This window comes from Odontesthes bonariensis, chromosome 15 (genome assembly GCF_027942865.1).
Source record: "Odontesthes bonariensis isolate fOdoBon6 chromosome 15, fOdoBon6.hap1, whole genome shotgun sequence".
Taxonomy (NCBI): Eukaryota; Metazoa; Chordata; class Actinopteri; order Atheriniformes; family Atherinopsidae; genus Odontesthes; species Odontesthes bonariensis.
In genome coordinates, this window is record NC_134520.1 from 35,425,161 (window position 1) to 35,440,049 (window position 14,889).

Consider the following 14,889-nt stretch of genomic DNA (forward strand, 5'->3'; position numbering starts at 1 on the left):
CGGGAAACACGGAGATAAAACCAGCTCCTAACGGGGGTCTGGCTTTGATAAAGACCCCACGAACTGAGTGAGATTGGAAGCAGGTGGGTCGGGATCGGGGGGGAAGCCGACACGGTGAGCGCTCTGGGACTTTTCAAGCATTTCAGACGCTGAAATCTGATAAGCGTCGTTTGTACTTGCACTGCAGATGGCAGCAGCTATTTGTCAAAGTGACCTTTGGGAATGTTTCAATAGACCCAATAAATATTATTTTTTCCCATGATTAATCGGGTAATAAAAACAAAACATTCCCGTTAAAGTGAACATTAACTATACACTCTCAGGAAATAGGGGTACAGTACGAGTCCTTTTTTGTTCCCTGAGGTACAATCTATACTAATGTACCCCCTAGGGTTAATTATTGGCCCTAAAGGTACCTATATGTACCCTTTGGACCCTCAAAAAGGTACATATAGGTACTCAAGTGGTAAAAGGTACCTATATGTACCTTTTTGAGGGTCCAAAGGGTACATATAGGTACCTTTAGGTCCAATAATTAACCCTAGGCAGTGTTTCTCAATTCCGGTCATCGGGACCCACTGCCCTTCATGTTTACGATTAAGTTTTGGATTAATTTCTGGATTCTGCGTACAAATGTGATTAATCGTGATGAATCAGGGGAATCATGTGATTAATTAGATTAAACATTTTAATCGTTGCCCAGCCCTACTGCTTACATCTGGCTTTTAAGGGAAATGGGAAAGCCTACAATCCTTCCCACCTCAGATGACTCTGCAGTAGTAGCTGGCATGCATCTGCTCCAGCTCTGATCGGCGTTGATAAGAACAAAACATCTAACAGTAAAATCAGCCAGTCTTCTGTTGTTGCCGTCAGTTTCAGAGCAGCCATTTTGGGATGTTACAGTTGGTCAGTGAGCGTCTTTAAAAGAAAAAGTGGGCTGTAGCCACACATGTTAGTAGGTTTTATCATCTTTTCATGTAAGAACTGTGGTTAATATCCACATTAGTCCTGATAGATGAAGCAAACATAGCTTTCTGGCCATAAGTGACTGATGAGGAAGCCGAACGAACCCAGGTTACAGCCATTCCTCATCAGGGGACGGATTAGCAACAGTTTCAGGCTCATTTCAACAGAGATGGCTGAACGACTTTTGGTCCTAAATTTCAGTTAAAACTACTCTACATGGTGGGAATCTTAGGGGCCAAATTATTCCTGGTAAAGACGTAAACATCTCAGTTTGAATGTTTACATCGTCAGTAGCCTGGTTTCCATTGTTGAGTCTCTTTTATTTATTTATTGTTTTTTTGGGGGGCTTTTATGCCTTTTAATGGACAGGACAGTTTGAGATAGACAGGAAGCAGGGGGCAGAGAGAGGGGGAAAGACATGCAGCAAAGGGCCGTCCGATGCGGGACTCAAACTCGGGACTGTAGCCTCTATACATGGGGCGCCTGCTCAACCCACTACGCCACGGACCATCCCTTAAGTCTCTTTTAGATGTCCATGTCAGAGTCCAAGTCAGAGTCCATGTCAGTCCAAGTCAGACTCCAAGTCAGAGTCCAAGTCAGTCCATGTCAGACTCCAAGTCAGTCCAAGTCAGAGTCCATGTCAGAGTCCGTGTCAGTCCAAGTCAGAGTCCAAGTCAGTCCAAGTCAGAGTCCAAGTCAGTCCGAGTCAGAGTCCAAGTCAGTCCAAGTCAGAGTCCATGTCAGAGTCCAAGTCAGACTCCAAGTCAGTCCAAGTCAGAGTCCAAGTCAGTCCAAGTCAGAGTCCAAGTCAGAGTCCAAGTCAGTCCATGTCAGAGTCCGTGTCAGTCCAAGTCAGAGTCCAAGTCAGTCCAAGTCAGAGTCCAAGTCAGTCCGAGTCAGAGTCCAAGTCAGTCCAAGTCAGAGTCCATGTCAGAGTCCAAGTCAGACTCCAAGTCAGTCCAAGTCAGAGTCCAAGTCAGTCCAAGTCAGAGTCCAAGTCAGAGTCCAAGTCAGAGTCCAAGTCAGTCCAAGTCAGAGTCCATGTCAGTCCAAGTCAGAGTTCAAGTCAGTCCAAGTCAGACTCCAAGTCAGTCCAAGTCAGAGTCCAAGTCAGAGTCCATGTCAGTCCAAGTCAGTCCAAGTCAGAGTCCAAGTCAGTCCAAGTCAGTCCATGTCAGAGTCCATGTCAGTCCAAGTCAGAGTCCAAGTCAGACTCCAAGTCAGACTCCAAGTCAGTCCAAGTCAGAGTCCAAGTCAGTCCAAGTCAGAGTCCAAGTCAGAGTCCAAGTCAGAGTCCAAGTCAGTCCAAGTCAGAGTCCATGTCAGTCCAAGTCAGAGTTCAAGTCAGTCCAAGTCAGACTCCAAGTCAGTCCAAGTCAGAGTCCAAGTCAGAGTCCATGTCAGTCCAAGTCAGTCCAAGTCAGAGTCCAAGTCAGTCCAAGTCAGTCCATGTCAGAGTCCATGTCAGTCCAAGTCAGAGTCCATGTCAGAGTCCAAGTCAGACTCCAAGTCAGTCCAAGTCAGAGTCCAAGTCAGTCCAAGTCAGAGTCCAAGTCAGAGTCCAAGTCAGAGTCCAAGTCAGTCCAAGTCAGAGTCCATGTCAGTCCAAGTCAGAGTTCAAGTCAGTCCAAGTCAGACTCCAAGTCAGTCCAAGTCAGAGTCCAAGTCAGAGTCCATGTCAGTCCAAGTCAGTCCAAGTCAGAGTCCAAGTCAGTCCAAGTCAGTCCATGTCAGAGTCCATGTCAGTCCAAGTCAGAGTCCAAGTCAGACTCCAAGTCAGACTCCAAGTCAGTCCAAGTCAGAGTCCATGTCAGTCCAAGTCAGAGTCCAAGTCATACCATGTCAGAGTCCATGTCAGTCCAAGTCAGAGTCCAAGTCAGTCCAAGTCAGAGTCCAAGTCAGAGTCCAAGTCATACCATGTCAGAGTCCATGTCAGTCCAAGTCAGAGTCCAAGTCAGTCCAAGTCATACCATGTCAGAGTCCATGTCAGTCCAAGTCAGAGTCCAAGTCAGTCCAAGTCAGAGTCCAAGTCAGTCCAAGTCAGAGTCCAAGTCAGAGTCCAAGTCATACCATGTCAGAGTCCATGTCAGTCCAAGTCAGAGTCCAAGTCAGTCCAAGTCAGTCCAAGTCAGAGTCCAAGTCAGTCCAAGTCAGACTCCAAGTCAGTCCAAGTCAGAGTCCAAGTCAGTCCAAGTCAGAGTCCAAGTCAGTCCAAGTCAGAGTCCAAGTCAGAGTCCAAGTCATACCATGTCAGAGTCCATGTCAGTCCAAGTCAGAGTCCAAGTCAGTCCAAGGCAGAGTCAGAGTCCAAGTCCGAGTCCAAGTCAGTCCGAGTCCGAGTCAGTGTCATCAGAGTCCGAGTCAGAACAAACTGCTTGGTGTCGCACAGACACACATTAGAGCTGTTTTACTCACTGGAAGAAGTAAAGAAAGAAACTTCCAAAACGATGTTTTCAGGGAAAATTAAACTTCTCTACGGTCCATCACGTTCACCTGCAATGTGAAACGACGGCCTCCTTTCTCACCATGTCGTTCTTGTTCTCCAGGAAGATGGAGAGCTTCTTCAGGAAGGAGACGGCCACCAGAAGCAGCTCCTCGTCCTCCCGATCCACGATCTTCACCAGCATGTGGACGATGTTTTTGTTCCTCATCTTCAGCTCCGTGCGGGTGTCTTCAGCCAGATTCAGCAGCAGGCACAGAGCAACTGCAGGATAAAGGGTTTAAAGATGAACTGAAACGAATGTTCATCTATCATTCAAATTAAATTTTTATAAAAAAATATTTTTATTAATAATATATAAATATTATTATATAAATATAATAATACATACATATAAATTATATATAAATATAATAATATATAAATAAAATTATATAAATATTTTTATTTAAATTTTTAATGAAACATCTACTGATGGAGTGAGGAAAAACATGCATTAATGGACAGAGTATTTCTATGGCACACTCACTGGAAAAAATCAAAGTCTTACCAAGTATATTTGTCTCATTTCTAGTCAAAATATCTCATTACACTTAATATGAGACACAACTGCCTAACAAGCACCATTTCAGCCAGATATAGGGACTTGTTTAAATACAATACTTCTGGAATATCTTGTTAAGTGAAAAAGTCTTGAAAACAAATTGTTTTGAGTCACATATCATATGAAACAAGCTTTTTTTTTTACATTTGAAGAGGTTTTTAAGCTAATTTCAAGATGACTTTTATCTCAAAAGTCCTAAATATCACATCTTATTTCAAGAAATCTTGACAAGCTGATTGTCACTAGTTCCATTGGCAGATTTCTTTGCTTATTTCAAGCAAAAACGTCTTTTATTTGTTGTTTTTTTTACTTATTTTTGGAGGGGCATTTTTTCCAGTGCTTACAAAAATTCAGCTGGAGTTAAAAAGACTTTGAAATCTTAATCTGAGTGCAGAGGGACTGGAACCGTAGCTGGGAGCAGGCCACATTCAATACAGTGTGTCCTTCAAACATCTGAGGAAACTGGACAAGTGGAGGACAAAATATTTCTTTCTGTTTTCTTCCAAGCAGCCAGACTTTCTTATAATCTTTTAAAGTGGTCCTGATCAGCAGTTCTCCAGGCTTTTCAAAGTTTTACTTTGGACATTAACTGCTGTTTCACTCATTTTCAGTCCAGTCCTTGTACCTTTTTTCTTCGTTAAGCCACTTAACTCTGAGCTATGAACCATTCAGGCAGGAAAAAGGCTCCTAACTCAAGGGATGAACCAGTGTTGTGTCCACATTTTAAACTGGATCTTTAGGCTCTTTGTTCCCAGCAGCCTGTCACAGAGACACATCATTTGTTCCCATTTCTTTAGCTGCATGTGTTAAAAACAGCTTCATAGTTTCAACTTTTTTCTACATTTACGTTAAAACTGCTTTCAGTTACCAAAAGAGTCAAATTAATATAAGAAATTCAGTTTTAAAAAAATCCTGATCCCAAAATAATGAATGTTATCACGTCTAAAAGTAGAAAAGTAGGAAAAAACAGACAATAATAAGAATTATATGTTATTCAACATCAAGAAAAAGTAAATAAGATTCAATTTAAAGCTTAAAAAAGGAATATAAGATATAATCTAATGACTAATTATGGAACAATTAATATAAATGAAATGATTAAACTGTTTTATGCCACCAGAAATGAATAATCTAGAAGCTCTTTGTGGGTTTTAGACTGGAATTAAGATTTGTTCCCATTTCTTTAGCTGCATGTGTGAAAAACAGCTTCATAGTTTCAACTTTTTTCTATATTTACGTTTAAAACTGCTTTCAGTTACCAAAAGAGTCAAATTAATATAAGAAATTCAGTTTAAAAAAATCCTAATCCCAAAAAATGAATGTTATCACGTCTAAAAGTAGAAAAGTAGGAAAAAAACAGACAATAAGAATTAAATTCAACATCAAGAAAAAGTAAATAAGATTCAATTTAAAGCTTAAAAAAGGAATATAAGATATAATCTAATGACTAATTATGGAACAGTTAATATAAATGAAACTGTTTTATGCCACCCAGCTGATAAATCTAAGTAGAACAAGAGGAAGCAGAAGGTTTCAGCACCTCTGAGAAGCTGCTCCTGCTTGGTCAGGAGGCTCTGGTACTTCCTGAAAGACTTCTCATGTTCCTTCTTCAGGTTTTGGTTCTCTGAGGATTCTTCACGTGACGATAGGTCAAGGAACTCAAAAGTACAACTGAGATTCATCCCAAAGTTTTCCTCAGCAACAGATTACACGCATCTTCTTCTCCTACTACTCCTTCTACTCATACTACATTTCTGAGTTAGTATGCGAGTTTGAGTAAGCAGAAGTTCCCGGATGCATCCTAGATTCTCCTAAATGTTGGGTATGCATCATGAGGTTACTACTTATACTCAAACTACCCAAGATGCAACGTAACGTGACGTCGCCGATCGTCATTTCCTGTCAAAACGGCAGTTTCAAGCTAGCTACAACGAGGGTAGGTTCACTTCCTGTTTTCAAAACAAAAGCACCAATTGTATGGTAATGGCTTTCCCTATGATAAAAGGCAACGGGTATTTTATTTTGTGAAAATAACCGGAAGTGCGTTAGCTCACTGCGGCTAGCTTTAGTAGCGCCGAATTCGTGGGAACAAAATTGTAAACAGCCGGTATTTTGTCAGGTTTTCAACACGTTGGGGATCTAAACGACTACTTTCTCACCTGAAAATGTTTCAAATGTTGCTAAAGTTTACAGAGTTTAGAGCTTAAGGGAAATCAGCTGAAGGATATAGGCCGCCTTCTTCTTCTGCAGCTCTTCCTGCCAGAGGTCGAACCTCTTCAGCTCGTGCTCGATGATGTTCATGCAGAGGGCTCCGATCTTGAAATGTGTGACCAGGCCGTGGAACTGGGAGAAACTGAAGGAGAGAGGGGAAAAAAAAGAGTTCCATTTATCCAAGAGTGGACTTTCAGAACAGAAACGGTGTTCCAGCCGGGAGCTGTCACTGAAACGACCCCGTCCGTCACCCCTGAAGTGGTTTACAAAGTAACCTGTCAAAGTCTAATCAGCCAGGCTCGCACCGTCCCACAATCAAACATAACACGGAGGTGGAGGCCAGCCAACCACGACTATCCGTTTCCAGGCGTCCTCTCACGGCCTGAATCAGCTCTGACAGACGTTTATGTTTTATTCCACCGAGAGCTGATTCTGGTGAAACTTCAGTCCGACATTGGCACGCTGCCACAGATGGACGGCGACCGTAGGAGAGACGGAGCGCCGCGGACAGAACGAAGGGAACGCCGAGTCAGACGCTCCACCAAAGGAAACAATTAGGCAGAAAGTCTGCGGAGCTCAGACTGGAAAAGCCGGGTTTGAGCTTCAAATGGAAAGAAGGAACACTAAAAACACACTTTTCTTATTTCTAAAGATACTCCAGTTTATTTAAAGGGACAGTTCGCCTCTTTTAACATGAAGCTGTGTAACATCCCATATCAGCAGCATCATTTCTGAACATCTTCTTACCCCCTGCTGCGTCCTGTGAGCAGAGTTCCAGCCTCGTTTTGGTGTTGATGAAGGTAGTCCGGCTAGTTGGCTGGGGTTTAAAAAATAAAGCGTTTTGCTTCTCAGAACAATATGAGTTCAACAGAGTAATACATTTGCATCACAAAATGGTTCTCCAGGAAAAAGTCAGACCTCACAATCGTTTGGCCCTATTTTCTCTCCCTTCGTATCACTACAAGGTCATTTAGAGGTCATTATAGGTCATTTAGAGATCATTAGAGGTCATTTGAGGTCATTTAAGGTAATTTGATGTCATTTAGAGGTAGTTTGAGGTCATTAGAAGTCATTTAGAGATCAGACGTAGTTTGAGGTCATTAAGAGGTTATTTGAGGTCATCAGATGTCATTTAGAGGTCATTATAGGTAATTTAGAGGTCATTATAGGTCATTAGAGGTCATTATAGGTCATTTAGAGGTCATTTTGAGGTCATTATAGGTAATTTAGAGGTCATTAGAGGTCATTATAGGTCATTATAGGTCATTTAGAGGTCATTAGAGGTCATTATAGGTCATTATAGGTCATTTAGAGGTCATTATAGGTAATTTAGAGGTCATTAGAGGTAATTTAGAGGTCATTAGAGGTCATTATAGGTCATTATAGGTCATTTAGAGGTCATTAGAGGTCATTATAGGTCATTATAGGTAATTTAGAGGTCATTATAGGTCATTATAGGTCATTTAGAGGTCATTATAGGTCATTATAGGTCATTTAGAGGTCATTAGAGGTCATTATAGGTCATTTAGAGGTCATTACAGGTAATTTAGAGATCATTTAAGGTCATTAGAGGTCATTAGAGTTCTGACGCAGATGCAGCATGTTGCTCAGTGGATGGATGGAGCATCGTGTCGGTCCTGGCTGGCTTATCACATGTTCGACCTGCAGATCTTCTTCTGATCCCCCTCCGAACCCTCAGCAACGTGATACCCTGCACCAAAAGGACACAGCCCGCTCACCTGGAGAAGCAGAAGAAGATGTAGACGATGGTCGTTGCCAGGTCCACGCTCTGCTTCCAGTCTTCTCTCAGGACTCTGGCCAGAGCGCCGAGGGCCGCCTCTGAGAACAGAAACAAAAAACACGAGTTAACGGAGACGAGAAAGAGGAAAACACAGAGTGCGAGTGGAGGGGTCCAGCAGCAGGTCAGCTGCTGCGGATGTTTGTAGCCGCGGGTGCTTCTCAGTGCAGAGGCGTGCGTCCCGGGACCCGTATCCCGTTTCCACGCCGACCCCCGGCCCCTCCATCCCCGCAGACACTCGGCTCCCATCAGGGCGGCAGCGGCTGATGGCGTGCGACAGACGGAGGGAGCGAGCGGTGCTTCCCGTCAGGAGTAACCGAAGCTGGCCGTCCGGCGAAGGCTGCGCAGGATGATGGATCCGCGCCGGCGTGGAAAAAACCCTCAGGTCGTCATGGAGACCAGCCATGTTTTCTCTCCACGTCCAAGAGGAGCAGATAACACCCGCTGGAACAACTCCGAGCCGTCCGAACAATTTTCATCCGAGTGCAGAATCACCTCGAGCCGTCTCGATATTTTTTGAAAAGAATTCCACTTCCAGAAAACCTCAAAGATACACTGGAAAAAAAATGTCCCTCCAAAAATAAGTTAAAAAAAACAACAAATAAAAGACGTTTTTTGCTTGAAATAAGCTAAATAAATCTGCCAATGGAACTAGTGAAAATCGGCTTGTCCAGATTTCTTGAAATAAAATGTGATATTTAGGACTTTTGAGATAAAAGTGATCTTGAAATTAGCTTAAAAACCTCTTCAAATGTAAAAAAAAAAGCTTGTTTCATATGAAATATGACTGAAAACAATTTATTTTCAAGACTTTTTCATTTAACAAGATATTCCAGATGTATTGTATTAAAGCAAGTCCCTATATCTGGCTGAAATGGTGCTTGTCAGGCAGTTGTGTTTTATATTAAGTGTAATGAGATATTTTGACTAGAAATGAGACGAATATACTTGGTAAGACTTTGATTTTTTCCAGTGTAGCGACTCGAAAATGAAAAGCTTTTTAATGAAGCTCCCCGTCCTGCTTCGGGGTCTTTCTCAGCAGATGCTGTTGCATCACTTTCCTCACAGATTTATGGGAATCACTTTCTGAGAAGACCGAAGGTCGAGTTATCGAATAAAGCTGGAGGAGCCGGAGCCTTTTTGGCAATCCTGGCCCGTGTGACTGGACGAATATTAAATGGCTGAAACGGCTGATGAGTCATCGTCCCTGCAGCCGAGCCAATACCGATCAGAAAGCTCCAAAAACAACAATAAAAACAAGATGTGGGAGCCTCATCCTGGCAGAGCCCCTGTGCTCCGTCAGATTAGATTTACGGGAGATTACTGCTCCATAAATTCACCGATTTGTTTAAATCTGTGGAGTAGAAGAAAACTTGATAAGGGCAGCGACTGTAAAATACCTGAGTGACGGAGTCAGGACAGAAACATCAGTTTTCTGAATCTGGGATAATCAGATATACATAAGCTCAAAATAAAAAGGTAAAAGTCTGCAGATAGAAGTCAAAGATCGCCTTGCTGAGACCCTGAAATGTATCAGCTTCTTTAGGGGTTCACCTCACTCGATGTGAACGGAACATCTTGCACCGTGGCTCCCTTTAAGAGACCGACAACGTCTTAATGTTACATCACTTGTGAAGGAAACAATCAGGAAGGTTCAACAATGCAGCCGTGACCAGATTCTGTAATCACTGAGGAGAAGAGCCTAACTCAGTGGGGTCACATGGCCCTGAAAGGATCAGATTATTGGCTAAATTACAATCAGACTGAGTTATTAAGGGTAATTCTCCTTGGATATCTGGCGGTGAATGAATGGGATCAGAGGCACAAAGCGTGTCATACCCCGGTATGATAGATGGCGCTGTACCCATTCCAGCTGTTGCTAATAGAGCCACTTCCTGTTGACCTCTTCACCACCAACAACAACAACAAACTCAGGCATTGGAGAAAGATGGAGAACGCAGAGCCAGATGAAGCTACGTCCCTCTACATTTGCTCTGTGATGAGCTGCTTGTTGCACAAACTCGATGCCCAACGGAGCATTCTCCATCGCGTTGTTTGTTTCTTTCTGACGGCGACAGCAACAGGAATATCGTCTCCTTTGACTTCCGGGTCACGACCCCGGGAAAACATCTGGAGCATGCGCAGAACGCAAAGTCTGATTCACCACGTGCTTCAGCGTCTACAAGCAGGTTTAGAGTGACTTTCAGCCCAGTTATCTCGGGGTCTTAATCCGATCCGATCCAATTCTTAGACAGATTAAGGTGTCTGCATGCACTTAATAACTCAGTCTGATTGTAATTTAGCCAATAATCTGATCCGATCCAATTCTTAGTCAGATTAAGGTGTCTACATGCACTTAAAGGGACAGTACACCTCTTTAAAGGGACAGTTCGCCTCTTTTGACATGAAGCTGTGTGACATCCCATATCAGCAACATCATTTCTGAACATCTTCTTACCCCCTGCTGCGTCCTGTGAGCAGAGTTCCAGCCTCGTTTTGGTGTTGATGAAGGTAGTCCGGCTAGTTGGCTGGGGTTTAAAAAATAAAGCGTTTTGCTTCTCAAAACAAGAAACAAGAAAATGTTCATAAATGATGTTGCTGATATGGGATGTCATACAGCTTCATGTCAAAAGAGTCGAACTGTCCCTTTAATAACTCAGTCTGTTCCACAGCTCAACATCTCAGGTAAAGTGTTTGGAAAAGACACCAGGCAGTTACCGTTCTCCATGAGTTCCTCCAGGTTGTCGGGGTTCCGGGCCAGCTGGAAGATGAGCGTGGCTCCCCTGATCTTCTCCTGGATGTCCTCGTACAGCAGCTCCACGTACTCGTCGATGCTGCCGATGCTCGCCTCCTCGTCCAGCTGGAGCAAAAGTCCCGAGTTAGAGAGGGAAGATTCAGATTCAGCATCAGGACCACAGCACTCACACAAAGCCGGTGCCCACCTCCACTCCGGCGTAAGCAGCAAAGTCTCGGGGCGAGACGCGCTTCTTCTCCTGGTTGTCTGTCAAAAACAAAGAGTTGCCATCATGACCACCTTCTCCCGCAGCGACTCGTAACGACAGCTCGGTGCTGAGCGCTTCGGTACCGTTTGAGTTCTTGCGGTTCTGCAGGTAGAAGAGCAGCTGCTCCACCTCGCGGAGTTTCGATGGATGAATCAGACGGCACTCCTCCACCACCTTCCGAGCGAGCGAGGACGTGTCCGTGTTGGCGTTCAAGCTTTTCAGGCGAATACTTCAGGAAGCAGACAGATAATTAAACAGAGGAAACATTGAGGATTGGAACGTTTCAGCCCAGTTTCAGCCCAGTTTTAGCCCAGTTTTTAGCCCAGTTTCAGCCCAGTTTCAGCCCATTTTCAGCCCATTTTTAGCCCAGTTTCAGCCCAGTTTCAGCCCAGTTTTTAGCCCAGTTTCAGCCCAGTTTTAGCCCAGTTTCAGCCCAGTTTCAGCCTAGTTTCAGCCCAGTTTCAGCCCATTTGTAGCCCAGTTTCAGCCCAGTTTCAGCTCAGTTTCAGCCCAGTTTTTAGCCCAGTTTCAGCCCAGTTTCAGCCCAGTTTTTAGCCCAGTTTCAGCCCAGTTTCAGCTCAGTTTCAGCTCAGTTTCAGCCCAGTTTTTAGCCCAGTTTCAGCTCAGTTTTAGCCCAGTTTCAGCCTAGTTTCAGCTCAGTTTCAGCCCAGTTTTAGCCCAGTTTCAGCTCAGTTTCAGCCCAGTTTTTAGCCCAGTTTCAGCCCAGTTTCAGCTCAGTTTCAGCCCAGTTTTTAGCCCAGTTTTAGCCCAGTTTCAGCCCAGTTCCAGCCTAGTTTCAGCCCAGTTTCAGCCCATTTGTAGCCCAGTTTCAGCCCAGTTTCAGCTCAGTTTCAGCCCAGTTTTAGCCCAGTTTCAGCTCAGTTTCAGCCCAGTTTTTAGCCCAGTTTCAGCCCAGTTTCAGCTCAGTTTCAGCCCAGTTTTTAGCCCAGTTTTAGCCCAGTTTCAGCCCAGTTCCAGCCTAGTTTCAGCCCAGTTTCAGCCCATTTGTAGCCCAGTTTCAGCCCAGTTTCAGCTCAGTTTCAGCCCAGTTTTTAGCTCAGTTTTAGCCCAGTTTCAGCTCAGTTTCAGCCCAGTTTTAACCCAGTTTCAGCCCAGTTTTAACCCAGTTTCAGCCCAGTTTTTAGCCCAGTTTCAGCTCAGTTTTAGCTGTTCTACATGACAAACCTTTTGTCTTTTCACTCACTGCTTCTGTGTTCTGTCTCAGTTTTTCTTCAGTAAATAAGGACACGGTGTAACACGTGTTGTTGTTACTCGGAGGTTACACAACGTAAAATTAATGATGGATCTCACATTTTCTGACACTCTTTGCGTTCTCCAACCATGGCTTCGCCCAGCTCGCCCAGGATAGTTGCCTCCACCTCGTACTGAACGACGAGCGCCTTCTCGGTCGGGTGGACATCCAGCGTGCAACCCTTCACTCTCCTGTTGCTCAAAGGCAGAACATAAAGGAGAGCCAAATTATGCTTCAATCTCATACTTATAAATGTAAATGTGCTTTATTTATACAGCCCTTTACAGACAATCCTTACGGTGTACCAAAGTGCTTTACAGCAGGTAATAAATAAAGAGAAGAATAAGTAAAAACAAATAAAAACAATAAAAGAACAGTCAAAGCAATAAAATACAACAAAATCTAAAAAGATAAAATAAGATAAAAGTGTCATCATACTACTGGGTATTAAAGCCATCCTAAATAAGTAGGTTTTTAGCCCAGATTTTAGCCTTAGACTTTAAAAACAAACATTAAAAGTTTAAAATCAGTTCTATAAAGGACAGGAAGCCGATGGAGGGAGTTAAGAACAGGAGTGATGCGCACACGTCTGTTGGTGTTGGTTAAAAGACGGGCAGCAGCGTTCTGCACCAGCTGAAGGCGACAGAGAAGACTGGGAGACGCCCGCATAAAGAGCATTAAAACAGTCTGACCTTCAACTTATTTCTCAAGGTCATGACGACTTAAAAACATTTTAACTTTGGCCAGGAGACGCAGCTGGAAAAAACTAGTCCTGACGACATTGTTCATTTGTTTGTCCGACCTCAGATCAAAGGTCAAAGGTCACTCCCAGATTTCTGACGGTTGAACTGAGCTTTGAAGACGAGGCGCCAAAGCCGGCCGTCACAGCGTCCCCAAACACAATGAGTACAGTCATCATTTAAAAGTTTGGGCCAACCACTGCTTAATAGAAGATCGTTGACGGCTGAAAGAAACACTGTGGCTCTTCATAAAAGAATGAAAAAATTAATCCAACTAAATCCACCCGGTGACTCGTTTTCTGCTGAGTTTGGGATCATTGACCCAGTTTCAGCCCATTTTCAGCCCAGTTTCAGCAGTTTTTATCCCATTTTCAGCCCAGTTTTAGCCCAGTTTCAACCCATTTTTATCCCAGTTTCAGCCCATTTTTTAGCCCAGTTTCAGCCCAGTTTTAAGCTCAGTTTTAGCCCAGTTTCAGCAGTTTATAGCACAGTTTTTATCTCAGTTTCAGCCCATTTTCAGCCCAGTGTCAGCCCAGTTTTTAGCCCAATTTCAGCTGTCCTACATGACACAACTTTTGTCTTTTCACTCACTGCTTCTGTGTTCTGTCTCAGTTTTTCTTCAGTAAATAAGGACACAGTGTAACACGTGTGTTGTTGTTACTCTGAGGTTGGATTCACCTCATTTTAGGACCTGATGAGGATGATAATAAGATGATAATAAGACGATAAACCCGAGAACCTCAAACGATCCAGTCATCAGTGAGTAAGCTCACACTTTTAAAACATTATAAACACAATAAAACACATCTTCATACTACAGCAGCTTTAAAATCAACACATTTCAAAACGTCATATCAGTTAACAATCCGTTAACATCCAGGAGAATCAGAGTTAATGGATTATTTACACTCTTTTACAGAGATTTAAGGGTAGCAGCCGTGAGCTAACTCAACCATCACGGCCCTTATTGACTGAAAATCAACTGTAAATATGTCTAAAATCAGAATTGCTTCCATGAGAAGCCGTTAGCTTCATGTAATTAATTTAAAAACCCGACAGCTGAGCATCCTGCTAATATTAAATCATGCTAACATTAAATCATGCTAGCAGCCGTTACCTCTTCAGGTACCGCGGGTCTCCCGCCTGAAAGTTTTCCATCTTATCTTAGATATCAAAGCCTAATCACTCTGCTTTTTCCTCTCTCCGATTGATAACAGCTGATGCAGATGAAGGCGGGGCGGATGTTGTTTTCCTCTCCAGCTTGTTGCCAAGGAGAACAGGCGGCTGTTGGCTGCTCATGTACGGCTGACCGCCACTGCTGCCCCCTGGAGGCCAGGAGGAGGAACAGGAATCTGATCATTTCGGGTCATACAGTGGGAAAAAAACAGACAATAATAAGAATTATATGTTATTCAGCATCAAGAAAAAGTAAATAAGATTCAATTTAAAGCTTAAAAAAGGAATATAAGATATAATGTAATGACTAATTATGGAACAATTCATATAAATGAAATGATTAAACTGCTTTATGCCACCAGAAATGAATAATCTAGAAGCTCTTTGTGGGTTTTAGACTGGAATTAAGATTTGTTCCCATTTCTTTAGCTGCATGTGTGAAAAACAGCAAAGATAACACAGTGTGACAGACAGAAAACAGGATTTCTGCAGCAACAAGGTGATTCCCAAAGAGCTGTTAGCTGAAAACTTGGCATATCTCAGCATGGTGTGCAGTGTGTCCTTAAAACATTTGAGGAAACTGGACAAGAAGCCACGAAGAGGTTGCATATTTTTTAATATAAGGGGTCGTGTTTGGGTGGAGAAGTCTTGGCGACGCTTCTTACAGGGACATCCCTCAGGGTCGTATTTGAGGGGTGTT

At 43.3% G+C, this 14,889-nt stretch overlaps 1 protein-coding gene across 1 annotated transcript in view; it reads right to left on the reverse strand.

The window, feature by feature from the left end:
• kifap3a (kinesin-associated protein 3a) overlaps positions 1–14,266 on the reverse strand; it is a 53,478-nt gene extending 39,212 nt beyond the window's left edge. Inside the window, exons 1-9 of the mRNA XM_075486067.1 lie at positions 14,131–14,266; positions 12,333–12,464; positions 11,105–11,250; positions 10,962–11,020; positions 10,738–10,879; positions 7,961–8,060; positions 6,239–6,363; positions 5,551–5,649; positions 3,492–3,670 (exon numbers count right to left, since the gene is read on the reverse strand). Of these exons, the coding sequence (XP_075342182.1) occupies positions 3,492–3,670; positions 5,551–5,649; positions 6,239–6,363; positions 7,961–8,060; positions 10,738–10,879; positions 10,962–11,020; positions 11,105–11,250; positions 12,333–12,464; positions 14,131–14,171 (1,023 nt within the window). The 5' untranslated portion in view covers positions 14,172–14,266. The remainder of the gene's footprint in view (positions 1–3,491; positions 3,671–5,550; positions 5,650–6,238; positions 6,364–7,960; positions 8,061–10,737; positions 10,880–10,961; positions 11,021–11,104; positions 11,251–12,332; positions 12,465–14,130) is intronic.
• Positions 14,267–14,889: the final 623 nt, after the last annotated feature.